The 13920-nt window shown below is 42.6% G+C and overlaps 1 protein-coding gene across 1 annotated transcript; it reads left to right on the top strand.

The window, feature by feature from the left end:
- The first annotated feature begins 345 nt into the window (after positions 1-345).
- Positions 346-3992, top strand: MIS18A (MIS18 kinetochore protein A). The gene is made up of 5 exons (XM_061359110.1): positions 346-482; positions 564-630; positions 931-1053; positions 2323-2416; positions 3193-3992. The coding sequence occupies exons 1-5, from the start codon at positions 380-382 to the stop codon at positions 3271-3273; spliced, it is 468 nt and encodes a 155-aa protein (XP_061215094.1). The 5' UTR covers positions 346-379; the 3' UTR covers positions 3274-3992.
- Positions 3993-13920: the final 9928 nt, after the last annotated feature.

Genomic DNA, 13920 nt, shown 5'->3' with positions numbered 1-13920 from the left:
TCCTCATTCTGCTCTTCCTCATTCTGCTCTTCCTCAGTCTGCTCTTCCTCAGTCTGCTCTTCCTCAGTCTGCTCTTCCTCAGTCTGCTCTTCCTCAGTCTGCTCTTCCTCATTTTGCTCTTCCTCATTTTGCTCTTCCTCATTTTGCTCGTCCTCATTCTGCTCTTCCTCATTCTGCTCTTCCTCATTCTGCTCTTCCTCATTCTGCTCTTCCTCATTCTGCTCTTCCTCATTCTGCTCTTCCTCATTCTGCTCTTCCTCATTTTGCTCGTCCTCATTCTGCTTGTCCTCGTCCTACTCGTCCTCATTCTACTCCGCCGCTGCTGCCGCCGCCCCCGGCGGAGCAGCAGCTGATAGTCGGGGACGAGGATGAAGCAGATATGAACCCCATGGTGTTCCTGTGCGCTGGGTGCAGGCGGCCGGTTGGGGACACGCTGAGCTGGGTGACCAGCGACGAGAAGGAGGGCTGCATCCTCCTGAGCAGTGAGTACCGCGCTGCGCCCCGCCGCGCCTTGCCCTGCTCCCCTGCCCGTGGTCACCTCTACCCTCTCTCCCTCCGCGCAGGTGCGGCCAGCAGCGTCTCGGTGGACGTGGACCGGCAGCTCTCCAAGCGGCCCGGAGAGAGCGGATGGTGAGGCACGGGCTGCTGCCCGGGGGCGTGTGTGTGGGGGGGACTTCTCCTCCTGGGCTCGTCCTTCCCTCTCCTGAGGGAGCCCGGAGGTCCTGGGGAGGCGGTGAGGAACAGCGCGCTAAGCGGTGCTGCTGGTGGGCAAGGATGCCCCCGGGCAGGGCCGGGAGCTGGGCCTGGAGCAGTAGTTTGTGGTGCTAAAGAACATGATAAAAATTTATTTATTTATTTTTCTTAATAAGTGTGGGGAAAGGTGTTCCTGTTTCATTTCTCCCGATTAAACGTTGTGTATTTTTCTTACAGCATGATAGAAGTGTTATTCTGCTCTGGCTGCTCAATGGTACTTGGCAGCATTTACAGATACACCCCAAAGCATCTTGACTACAAGAGGGATTTGTTCTGTTTCAGTGTTGACTCTCTTGAGAGGTAAAGGCAGAATTTTTATTGATAAGACTGACAGCTAAATTTTGCCCGCCAGACATAGTGTTGGGGGATGCTCCTGTTAATATTAGTGGCATGCCTAGAGGTAACTGTTTATGCTGCTTTGTTCCAGAGTGATTTTCTATATAGCTGCTGTTAGCATTGTAGTACTGAAGTGTTAGAAAACGTCATCTGCGTAATGTTAGGCAAGTACTAGAAAAAAAACAAAGTGACAGGGCTGCCTTTCGTATAAGAAAGAGCATACAACTCAGGAAAATAACACTAGGTATACAATGTGGGAGGGTTCCTCCTCATTTATTCAGAGGAGACTACATACGAGCTCTGTTTCAAACAGCATAAAGTGAGCCTGTAGTCATAGGTAGCACCAAATGTGTCTGTCTGTAAGCTTTTACAGATAAACAGATCATCGGCAGAGGGGCATAAGCTCTGCTTAGTTTAGGGTGAGGTCTGACGTGTACTGATCAACTCTGCTTTTTCCTTGCTGAGGTAGACAAAAGGAAATCTTCAAACCGAGTATGTGCTTAAAGCCTCTCATTTGGCTGTCTTACAGTCAAAAACTGTCTAGAAAATGATCATGTGGTATTGTATTGATTTTAATTAGCTTGTACTACTTAAAAGTGGTATTAAAATATTCTTCAATACCTATATCCTGACCTAACTCTCCACACCAAAGTGCTTTTATCTTTTGCTCTATCAAGCAGTGATAGGTTTCTTTCTGTCTGGGTTAGTTTTAATGTGTCTGCTTTTTGTTAAGTTCTAATTTTTACTGCTGTATCTATGTGGATGTTCACCTTCCTACATGGGGCAGTTAGGGCTTTTTAATCTCTTCCCACAGCTGTGGTACTTTGCTTTTTCCGTGGCAGTAAAATACCCCGAAACACTAATGTGGCTGCAAAATGGCATTTTCTTTGACAGTAATGGTGATGGCTATTTCTCCTCTCTAGTGCTACGCTCTTCTTAATGTATGGGGTTTTTCACCTTATCCTGTAGCACCAGAATTCATGACTGTCTCTTGAAGTTCCAGCTTTTGTAAAATAACAGTATCTTGGTATTTCTATGCTTAAAACTGTCTTCATTCTGCCATAGTTTGTTTATAGGATTAACAAATATTCATGTTTGTTGTCACTGGAATCATGCTTATACTTTGGTGTATTAACCATGATCTTGTAATCATTGAGAACAGTGGGTGAGTATTACGTTTGGCTTTTTGCCTTCAGAATGAAAAGTGCATGATCTAAACTAGTAGCATGTCAGTTACATTCTAGGATCCTCAGAAAAGCAAGCTGTTACTGAAGATGAACCTTTAACTCTTGAGAGTCGAGCTGTTGTGGAAGACATGCTACTGAAGGTACGATTTAACCTTAGATCATTCTTTGTTTAAATCGCCACCATGAGATCTTAATATCGTTAAATAATTTCTACAAACAGTTTATTTCATCCAGATCAACTCTTTGTGGTTTAACATGAGCTGTAATACGTCATCCTATTAATATCTTGTATTATGTAAGATTTTCAGTAACTTTTCCTTCAACAGTGATTAGCATTTTCAAGCTGATTGCCAGGCACTGTGTTTTATCAAGCACAGTGTTAAGATTCCTATTCATGTCTGTCAGTAATTAAAAGTTTTTTTTCTAATTAGTTCTGATTAACTTCTCGGTATTCTCACTTTTAGTCATGTCTCTTGTATCTTTCATATAAACTGACTTAATGCTTTTGCAGTTACTTTCTGTTGAAATATCGTATAATAAAATTAACATTTTGCTGTACTGAAAACCTCTGGTTGCAGGTGGGGGGAGCTGGGAGCAAATAGTGTAATGAACTTGGCTCTGAAAGCTGATGGTTGTCAGCAGAAGCTGAATGTGAGGATCTGACACCAAGGTTAGAGATGATTAAAGATCTGAGAAAGTGTGGAGAGCTAATGTTAGAGTCGAGTGAACTTCCAAGCTACAGTAGTAGATACTTTGTAGTACCTATATTGGAAGTATTAGATACTTCCAAGCTAGCAGGAATAGACACAGACAAGATTGGTTATGCAAGATAAAATTTGAGCACTTACTGACACCTGCACTTGCTCTTTATATTGTCAAGTAATGTTTATAGCAGAGTATCTTTCCCTGTTTACAGGTATACACTATATTAAATGTTCTGGAGACAAAAATTGCTGCTGTTGAATTGAGTATAGCTTCTCTTCACAAAGGAATCTGAAAGAAATTACGTGCAGGAGGCTTAACTGCAGGAGAATGGTGTAGGTGAAATTTGTCCTTGCAATCCTCTGGAGTGTGTGGGAGCACTGCAAAAGCTGTGCAGAGAACTGAAAGACATTGGCTTGTTCTGTAGTAGAACAATGCTGATTATGAGTCTTCATCACAGACAAGGAGCTCCTCTCCTTTCTGTTAAAAGAATACAACAGACAGAAACTTTTTTTTTTTAAATCAAATTTCTGTAGACATTTGGTTTATATGTAAATATGTGTTTAAATTTTTGTCTTGGAAAGTAAAGCATTTATTTCTTGACTCCCCTGCTATTCAGTATGTACTGAACTGGGTGTGCATCTCCTTCCTAAACCCATAAAACAAAAAAAACCCTGTGATGTCTGAAAGAACAACATGTGTCCTTTCTCTTGTCTCCACAGCCTTTGCTTGACCTGTGCTCAGAGACCGGAACGGTGCAGTGTGTGTATCGGGTGGTTGTTATAGTTTTGTTCTGCAAGCTCGAGGCTAAAAATGTTTTTGAAGTATTTTTCTACGTTACATTAGATAAAATGGTTTTTCATGCAGTATTGAAGGTCATACGATTTACAGCCTCAAGGGAAGGCAAGCAAACAAGGCTGGCAGCAGCGCACCTTTAAGCAAAGCTTGGTGTATTTGCTTTGGTGTATTTGTATACAACAAATGCAAAATACCAGTTAAAAACACTTGTTGTTACTTCATTGTTTTGATGCAGATATTTGTTATTTGTCATTAATCTTCTGTATATTTGATTATCAGGGTTTCTTATGTAGTCTGAGTGTTCTAAGTATTTTTTTTTTCAATAAAACAAAAGTAGTACTCTAAAGAAAGAGTAAGTTGGGTTGTTTGGTTTGGGGTTTTGGTTTTTATTTGGTTTGTGGTGTGTGGATTTTTCTTTTTTGGTTACCTGAAATTTTTTATATTTTCTCCAAAACTCTAGAATGAGCTTACCACTATTCTCTGCATGGGTAGGCATTGTTTCTCGTACAAAAGCTGCTCCCCCCCAGCCTTTTCTCTGTGTACTGCTTTGTTTTGAAGAAGTACTTGAATTTAGCTTTTAGTGATGGATCTTGTGTTCTTTCATGTATTCTTTCATGCTCATAAAACATTTTGTTACTGCCAAAGGACTTGTTATAAGCACTAGTCCTTCCAATCAAACTACTCCAGTGTAATTTCTTGGTAGTTTCTTCTCTAACAAGTTTTTTGAATGATGGTAAGTGACCTAACAGACTTCATCTGTGTTATGTTAGACAAATCCTAGAAAAAAAATAAAATACCAGGGCTGCCTTTTGTATAAGAAAGAACATACAACCCAGGAAAATAACACTAGGTATACAATGTGGGAGGGTTCCTCCTCATTTATTCAGAGGAGACTACATACGAGCTCTGTTTCAAACAGCATAAAGTGAGCCTGTAGTCATAGGTAGTACCAAATGTGTCTGTCTGTAAACTATGACAGATAAACAGATTATCAGTAGAGAACATCAGCAGAGGGGCATAAGCTCTGCTTAGTTTAGGGTAAGGTCTGATGTGTACTGATCAACTCTGCGTTTTCCTTGCTGAGGTAGACAAAAGGAAATCTTCGAACAGAGTATGTGCTTAAAGCCTCTCATTTGACTGTCTTGCAGTCAAAAACTGTCTAGAAAATGAGCATTTGGTATTGTATTGATGAATACATATTTATCAATCTGGAGGAAGTTTCTAAGTGGGTTTTTGTATTTGTTCAGTTATCTTAGATCATTTAGATCCGTGATAGAAAGAACCAGGTTTGCTGGCCTCAAGCAGTACCCATAGCTTTCAACATGTTTTTCCATTAAGCATGGAGGGTAGCTGACTGGTTCGCAGCGAGTTCTCTAAATAGATTCACCAGCTGAGTACCTTCTGTGACTTGTTTAGGTAATTCCTAGCACCTGTCTCCAATGTATCACCGTTATGTATAGTGAAAGGAAATTGACTATATGTAAGCAAGTATTCAAAATAAAAAATGGTTGCTTAAAGTAAGCATGTGAATTCCGTGCTATCCCTCTTTTCTGTCTGCTATGGGAAAAACAGTGCTGAATAACAGGGATGTTAAGAGATAAATGCTTTGCTTTCCAAGACAAAAATTTAAACATATTTACATATAAACCAAAAGAAGAAGGAAGCCAAAACCCCTAGTCCCACAAGTATGTTCTGAACTCACAGGGAGAAATGACTGCAGAGAATCTGGATGGAAGAATCCTGTGATAAACCATACACAGACAACATATTTTAAGAGTGTGTTAAATGACCAGTTTTCTCTTTGGACTAGAGTTAAGGTCTTCTATATCTCTTTATTAAATACCTGCATTTGGCATCAGTGTGTATTTAGAACTATGTTAGCATACTGTAGGTGGGAGCATGAATGCATTAACACAACAGACTCTCTTAAAATAGCATTTTCATGCTCTCAAGGGTTGCCAGCTGCTGCTTTGTTAAGGTGTGCAATGAACAGCCTAAATTTAGCATAAGTTTCATGTGGATGCTGAAGTATTTATATCTACATGGGGAAATGTGTGTATTTGGTTATGTATTTTGTTCCAAGGAGCTTAAATAAATTTAACTGAAGTTCTGTTCTGTTAGGAAACTAATGGGATGTAGGTGGAGATGTTCTTATGGCTGTATCATGAATGCTCATGAGAAAATACCCCTTTAGTAAGGTTTCTACTGCAGGAGATTAGGGTCCTTGTGTTCTCTACAGGCAAGGGAAGGGGCTTTTTACCTGACTAAAGGTAGTTGCCTCAGAGACTGAGGTAGATGCATAGAGTGAAATGAACCATTTGGTAAGAACCCCTGCTGTCCACTGGTGCCCTGTAGTTCGTCCACATTTGGGCTTTGAGAATCCATTAGTTAGAAAACCACCTCCATCAAGGCCTCTTTCCTTTTCAACTGATAGGATCAAGAAAAGCTGAAGAGCCTGAATTGCAGAAAGTGTGCCAAAGCAGAAGGAACAGGAGGTGAAACTTGCACGTAATATTCTGACAAGAAAGAATGATACTGTGGGAGTAAGGATGAGGAAAATAGATGTGATTCTGAAAGGAGAAAGGCACCTGAACCTCTGGTTTAGTTCCAGAGATTTGAATGCTATTCTTTTAGGCAAACTAATTGACAAATACAGCAACTGGAGTGTACACTGATGAGGCAGAATTGTTTCTGGGATAAAATAACTTCTTATTCTCACAATGTATTGAGCGGGGAAAACAGTGGAGGAGGCATTGTAGTGTGGATCTATCAACAAGTCAGTAGATCCTTTGAAAACCCCTCTGAAGTCTTAAGGTCAGGAAAGGATTGCACAAAATATATTCCATAATTGAAGAGGGAAAGTTAAATGAACAATAGTGAAAATTCTCAGTGGAAGAAAAAATGGGAACAAAATAGCAAAAGGAGCTAAGTACTAGTGTTTTTTTCACTCAGCTCTAAGAACTGATAATGTTACACTTAGAATAAACACTTGACTCATGGAGCAAAGAATTGCAATGTATTGTTAGTGTAATTCATTGCTTTAGCAATCTAGTCAAAATAGCAAGCAGCTTTTATTATCTACTTACAGTGCTATGGGCACTTACTGGCCAAATTTTCCAATTACTGTTCATTCCTATTAATTAAAACCATTATATACACTTTCTACCATCTTCCCCCCCTTCTCTGTATAATCTTCACCTATCTGCCTCTGGTCAGTGGTGGAGGGTCATCTTTTCTTGAGATGGGATGGTGCAGCTATTTCACCTGGTGCAGGTAATCAGACATACTGATACTGGTTGTGAGGGATTTGTTGGGACAGCTTGATGCTGTTTGTGCAGATTTCAAAACAGCTGACATATTTGATTGGTCTACAAATTCAGTATTATTAACAGGCTATCAAATCCATGAACGTATATGGTATAATGTTTTGGTGTAATAATTGGAAGTTATATGAAACTAATCTAAAGCTGAAGACTAAACATTAAACTGCTAGACAGTTCTGCCATTATAGCTTAAACAAATTAGACTGTAGTCAATTGACTACTGATAGTGGGTTGATACAGGTACAACAAGCAAAAATTCAAGAACAGACAAACCCACAACAACATTTCTCAAACCCTTAAACCTTTTATTGCCATGGGAGTAGAAGGGCTGTGGCCAGCTAATAGCAATGGTGACCCAGTATTGCCCATGCTACAGGGCTACAATGGAAGTAAGGCTCACTTCTGTAAGGGTGAGTAGCATGACACCATCTGGCAATTCTTTCTGTGTGTGTTCTGTGGCTCCCTGTGTGGTCAGAGAAGCGGAGCATCATCACTGGCTTGAAAATGAGCACAGGAACGCAATTGTGTCTTCTTTTAAATGAAGAACTCCATGCTCAGCTAAACCATACAGGAAACCAAACCTGTGTAACTTTAGAGTACCAAGGCTTTGTGTTTATTGCTAGGGCAGAAGTGTTGGGGCCATAAATCAGGCCTTGTTTTCATTCTCTATGTGAAAGTTCCATTTCCCCACTAACCCATGAGGGCTAGTGCTTATAGTAGGATGAGACAGAAGATTTGTTCTGAATCTTTTGTAAACTGAGAAAACTTCCCAAATCTTTCAGCCTGACAAGTAAAAGTTCAAGTAATATGGAATTAGGCCAATTGTATTTCTGGGTCTTTTCTGCTTGATTTTTAGCTATGCCAGACTGTTAAAGTGATACTGTGCTACAGAGTAATATTGCATGAGCCCGCTGTGTTAGTAGAGCCACTTTGTTTCAAAATAACTTTCTACTCAGTTTTCTATTCTGATAAGAATTTGTTATGATGTGTTTCTCGTGTTGTTTTGCATGGAAGAATGGTGGGCGCTAACCCTAGCAGAGGCTGGGGTGGGGAGGTTGCTCCTGTGCTGGGCATAAGGAGAGCTGCTCTTGGAAGACCATGCTCCTGCTTTTGACATCCATGGTTTGAGGGGGGTGGTGGTACTGAAGAGGGCAGGGGAATGTCTTAAGGATGGCAAGACATGTTCTATTTCATTAAAGGTTTTTACCATTCCAACTGTCCAGTTTATTTAGGAATGGAAGTTTTGAGTGTTGTCTGTCAGTTTGTCCCTGGGCAAGAGAGATGTGTTAATGCAGGAACCCTCAGTCTAGCAGTGGTTTGGACTGCAAGCTCGGCAAAAATCATATTGGAAAGGGAAGTGTATGATTTTTAACAGAATCAATAAGGCAACTCTTACGCACTGATGAGCTAAAAGAAAGGGTGCTTCATGGCTGGAAATCTGTAAGATAGGCACTGTTCCCAGCTGGCTGTGGGCTCCTGTGGGTGCCCTAGACTGTAGCTGCATGAGTGGCATGGTTTGGAGCAGCTCCTAAGAGGCGGTGTGGGGGGTTTGCAACCAGGGTGCCCTCCACCTGGCAGGGCTTGGGTATGGGCAGCTTTGCCTGGGCTTTCCTTCCCCGGCCCTAGTTTGGAACCACAACGAAGCACAGCAATAACATCTACCCACCCCCCAAGAAAACCCAAACGAGAATGAGAGCTGAGTTCAGGAAACCATCCCCAAGCACCCAAACACGAAGTGAGACTTTCACACTGCTGGCAAGTGTCCAGGTGCAATCTCAGGAGCTGAAGCTGGCTTTAGGCTCAGGTGCTCTGATCCTTGAGAAAAAACCCCAGTGCTTAAATGGCCACCTGGGAGCTGAACCTTGGGCAGCCCCTCTGTTTATTTAAATCCTGACCCCAAAGACTTGCTAATACGTAACTGGCAGCCTGATACCCGTTTCGTTTATTTGCTTGCGGATATTAGAGCACCACGGGCTCACAAACCTCTCTGTCCCCGGCACCTGCGCTCCCTCCAGGCTTTCCCAGTGAGGCCGGGAGAGGGCACATCTCCATAAGAGATTTCTCTGCTGCTGAGCAGTAACAATGAGCTTATTTTCCCCCATCTCATTTTGCTCACTCGGGACTTTGGTTTTTCACTGCCCAGTGCGGTGGGGTTTTTGCCTGTCTTTCTTAACCTATTTGCTCTTCAAGTTGAATTTGTGAGCTAGCTGGAGACTGCCAGCTGTTCTGCTGTGTTACTTGGAGACAGGAGGTGGGGGTTTGCTGGATAAATACTGTTTAGACTCAAAACTGTTAAAATGGAGCCACAAAGGAGTCTGTGGGACTCACATCTGTTACTTCCATGGGGGTTCCTTGGGGATGATGTGCTATTATTACTGTGATGCTTTCTGTGGGGTAAAAAACCCCAAACGACAAGACAGATTTTTCTAATCTTGAGAGTAGATTGGGGCTCACGTCTGTCTTTTGTTTCTGATATATGAGATGTGATAGAAGCAATAAAATGTATCAGGCATCCATTAAATCCATACCAATGAGCAAATTTCCACTATTTGACAGAAACTAAAACCATTTAGCTTATTTTTACAAAGCAAAGTAAGGTAAGGTCGAAACCATGAAAACTTGCCTATTTAAGGATTTTATAAATCATCCATGATGTAGATTTCAGTGGCACTGTGATACTCTAGAAAAGGAGCCCACAGCCTAAATTTTGAATGACAAACTGCACGCCATTCACCAATAGCTAGTTAACACTACTGGCAAATCCCAAACAATCCCTAAAAGAACCAAAACATCTACCCGCTGAATATGTACTTAATATCCTGGGACAGAGTGAGTTCATGCAGTGATTCCTGTATGAGTAATAACAGGCTCTTCATTGTTCACACTTCAATTGTTTTCTGCATTTTTTGTCTTCACATCACCAGTTTCTGCATCCTTTTTTGAGCTATGAGTAGCATGCTTCCAGAGAACAATACTGGATTTAAGGTGAACCCCCGAAAACTGGTGGTTCTCTGAAACTACTGCTATTTTTAATGGCTGTTCTTTAAGCTCGGCATCACGTTAGGCTAGCAGGGCTTTTCTGAAGGCAGCTGATGAGAAAGGAGGGTTAAGCTTACAATGTTTCATATTTGAGCAGGAATTAACAAGGCTTGGAAGCAAGTTCGCAAACACACAAGCTCTTCCTGGTTGCTGCTGTCAGAAGCCTTTTCTTAAAGCATCTGCTCCCCAACCTGCATAAATATAGAGGACTGGGTTGGCTGAACTGTGAAAGTCCCTGTTCATAATGCTGCTGCTAAATATGAGGCTACTTATTTTATTTATCCCAGTGTCTCATTCAGCCCCTTGCTGGAGTCCTAACCCAGCGCCTTAGGCAAGGTGAAAGCTGGGTAGCTGGAGACAGGGCTCAGGGACAGAACTTGCAAACTACTTTACTTATTTTGATGGGGTTTTGCCTGCAGTTCTAGTTAGTCCCAAAGGCTTTATTCAGCAGAAATAACCCATACTGAATAACACACCAGAAGATGGTAGGACCAGATTCCCTTCAGGGCAGTTTTACCTGTCAAAGCATTGTCTGGTCAAATTTAAACTGGTGATGTCTTTATTAGCTGTCCTGAGTTGAAAAACATCTGGGTGGTTATTTGGCAATGGAGGGTCCTCACTAACTATATCAAAGCTCCTGCATTAACATTAGTGTGTCAGTCAGAAAGAAAGCACAGGGACCTCACCTGGAGTGATGAGTGCAGCTCTGCGGTCACTTACCGGCTCAATATTAGGCACAAGTGATCATCTCTTCCTTAAACCAAGAAGGATGATGCAGCCGAATGCAGTAACATGCATCATCTGAAATCATCACTAGAGCTATAAAATTCAATCATTCGTAATTTTTTATAAATAGCTTTTTCCCAAGCTATCATTTTTGTTCTCTCCTCTGCCCTGGCTACTGCAGCAATGGCTGAGGTATAAAAACTTGTACAGAGTGTGTGTGTATCCTGCGTTCCTGTCCAAAAACTTGTCAGGTTTTTTATTGGACAGATTTGTTTACCTGCTGGTATTAATTTCCACTGGAAACTACGATATTTAACTTCACATGGCCAGATCAGAAATGGTCACTGAAATAGTGTTGGGCCAGGTCATGTCTCAGTGGTCCCTTTGAAATGATCAAGCATATCTGATCCTAGGGCATGTACAGGAGAAACCATGGGCATGGCGTCTTGTCGCTGGACACCGTGTCAGCACAGAAGGCAGTTAATACGGTAGGAACATTACTCTGCATAAAAAGTCAGCTTTGATGGATATTTTAAATATAGTCCAGCTTCTGGTCAAATGGGACTCCTTGGTAGTTAAGAGAAATTAAAAAACAAAAACCAAACAGTCACAGCCATTGGCCAGTCACAAGCCCGGCCAGATCTCAAAACATAATACTGTTGTGCCAGGGTAAAGGCAGGGATCTGTTATGGAACTTGTCTCCTGTTGTGCCTCCCTCTTGCCACAGCTGAAGTATCAGGGGAGGACCAGGTCTCACCTCTTCACTCCAGGTGTTCTGTGGGCCCTCAGTGACCAGGTGAGCACGGATATCCTGGCTACCAAGAGCTGTGACCTCCTCAGGCCTTTGTCCCAGCATCATTCATGTCTGTGGGCTGCCTCTCTCCCTGGTATAAATCCACACTGTGAGATGCTGGACTTGCTTCTTGAGCTGCTTAATGGGGACCCAGCTCCTCTGTAGCTTCACTAAAATCACTGTGGTCCTTTGCTGCCTTTTACCCAGACGTGCACTATTTGCTTTGATGGTGCACTAGTCCAAGCCTCATGCACAGCCACTGGGAAACACCTTGGATATGGCGGTGGAAGGTTTCCAGTGAGACTCCTCAACCATGTCTCCGACTCAGAGAAGCCCAGTCTCCTGCCAGGCCCAGCGGTGGAGCTGCCTTCCTGCAGGATGTGGGCTGCCAAGGTACACAGACCTGTCCTACCCTTTGGGTGGCAAAGGGTAGGCATCTGCTGGAGGCCAGAGGTCTGGCACAGCTGCAGTGGCTGCAAGTTCTGCAAGACGCAACAGTGATGTCCTTCGGATTACTCTGCCCTTGCAGAGTGTTACTGGCCCAAGCTAAAGAAATCCCTTGGCACTTGCTGTTGTCAAATCTGGCACCTCCAGAGATAAAACAGTGTCTAATAGAAGGTGACATCAAGCTGAGAGGAAAAGCCTTTGAGGCAGCAAGGAGTGAGCCCAAATAATTCCAAGGTGACATGGGTCTGTCATTCAGATGAGGCAGACCCATTTCCACCCTGGCAGGAGGAAATACCATTTAGAAAGTTTATTAAACAACACAGTGTTTGTAAATTTGATCAGGAAACACAGAAAGATAGCACCCCAACAGGAGACAGAGCAGAATTGTCCAGCATAGCAGAGAGCAGCATTAACAAGACAAAGATGGGGTTGTTATCGAATGCACATAACTCAGAACAAAACCCACCAAACAGCTTAAATGCCAGAAAAAGCATAGCTTCCCAGACGTTTTACATCTTTAGCTGCCACCAAGCAAGTCAGGGGGTACTGGAGTCAGCAAGGTACTCAGTGCTGGCTGGCTTCCATTGGCCCAGGTTCAACTTCAGCATCTCACCATGAACTGACATAGAGCTAGCGCTGCCTTGGTTGTTCATGATGCTTTTCCTGCTGGTGAGATTTTATTCACTGCTAATCCAAAAGGCATCTCCTAGCTTCTACTTCCTCCTTTGTTCCTCAATTTTACTTCAGAGTATTTATAGTAGGAGCCTTAGCAACTCTTAAATTGCTGCCTGTTTTGCCCTTGAGAGAATTATCTGTCTGTCCTGGTGACATATGACAGGTTTTTTGGAGGGGATGATCACATCCTTCTCCTTGAAGATTGTTTTGTTTTGGTTTTCCTGCTCTGCTTGGAAGAAGCGAATGTTATCTCTGAAAACAGAGACAATACCATCGTACGCCTGTCAGTAAGCGGCTTCACATAGTTTGGGAGCCAGGACCCCAGAGCAGGCTGTTGTATCTGGAGGGAGAAGGGCTGACGGTGGTATAAGGTACAGATAATCCCCTGTGGGGATGGGGTGGCTGCTGGGCTTGTGTATTGGTTTTAAACCACTGTATGTTCTGGAAAGTCTTCTTCACAAGGTTGTGCCTATACTTCCTTATGCAATCATCCATGCTTCTCATTATCCCTCCTCACCATTACCTCTCCTTCATTTGCTCGAGATTCCCAGCTGGCTGTCACCAGAGCTCAGAAGAATAAAATCCTAAGCCTGACTGGGACATCTTGAGGCTACCTTGCCATAGATGGTGACTGATGCTGATCAAAATATGCACTCAGATAGAATTACTGCATGACAAAGTACTTTCATGCAAGAATCACATAAGAACTTCAAATCCTGCATGGATTCTGGTGCAGTCCATTATCTTCCTCCAGGATTTCTGTCCTGCAAAAATCATGCTCGCTACAGAAAAAAGACAAAGACAAGTTATTATTATTAAATCACCTTAGAAATACTCTCCTTTATACACAGTAGGTTTCCTGCATGTTTAGAGCTGTTGAATTGTGACTGAAGGGCAAAATCACTGAAGGATTGAATGGGTCATTAAAACTTGCAGGGTGTGCTGAAGCTCTTCAGAGGCTTGTGTTCCCTGAAGTGGAGATGCCATCTGCTTTCTTTTGCATTAACAGTACGGCCTTTAATAAGTGTGTCTTTCACCTGCTGCCTCTAAAATGCCCTCCAGTCCTTGGGAGCTGTAGTGTTACAGGAATCAGTATGCCCATATAGGAACTGTGCTGGTTCACACACCAGCCAACCAAGGC

Source organism: Neopsephotus bourkii, unplaced genomic scaffold, assembly GCF_033783945.1.
Source record: "Neopsephotus bourkii isolate Nb327-2 ecotype Australia unplaced genomic scaffold, CSIRO-AGI_Nbou_v1 NB_962, whole genome shotgun sequence".
Classification (NCBI taxonomy): domain Eukaryota; kingdom Metazoa; phylum Chordata; class Aves; order Psittaciformes; family Psittacidae; genus Neopsephotus; species Neopsephotus bourkii.
The sequence above is the reverse complement of the archived record's forward strand: the minus strand, read 5'-3'. Positions and strand labels throughout refer to the sequence as shown.

What these genes read in the sequence shown, in the direction of transcription:
- MIS18A (XM_061359110.1), top strand. Translation starts at nt 380, where the DNA reads ATGAACCCCATGGTGTTCCTGTGCGCTGGGTGCAGGCGGCCGGTTGGG. An exon ending in GGGCTGCATCCTCCTGAGCA is followed by an intron (nt 483 to 563) that starts GTGAGTACCGCG and finishes CCCTCCGCGCAG; the next exon opens with GTGCGGCCAGCAGCGTCTCG. An exon ending in CGGCCCGGAGAGAGCGGATG is followed by an intron (nt 631 to 930) that starts GTGAGGCACGGG and finishes TTTTTCTTACAG; the next exon opens with CATGATAGAAGTGTTATTCT.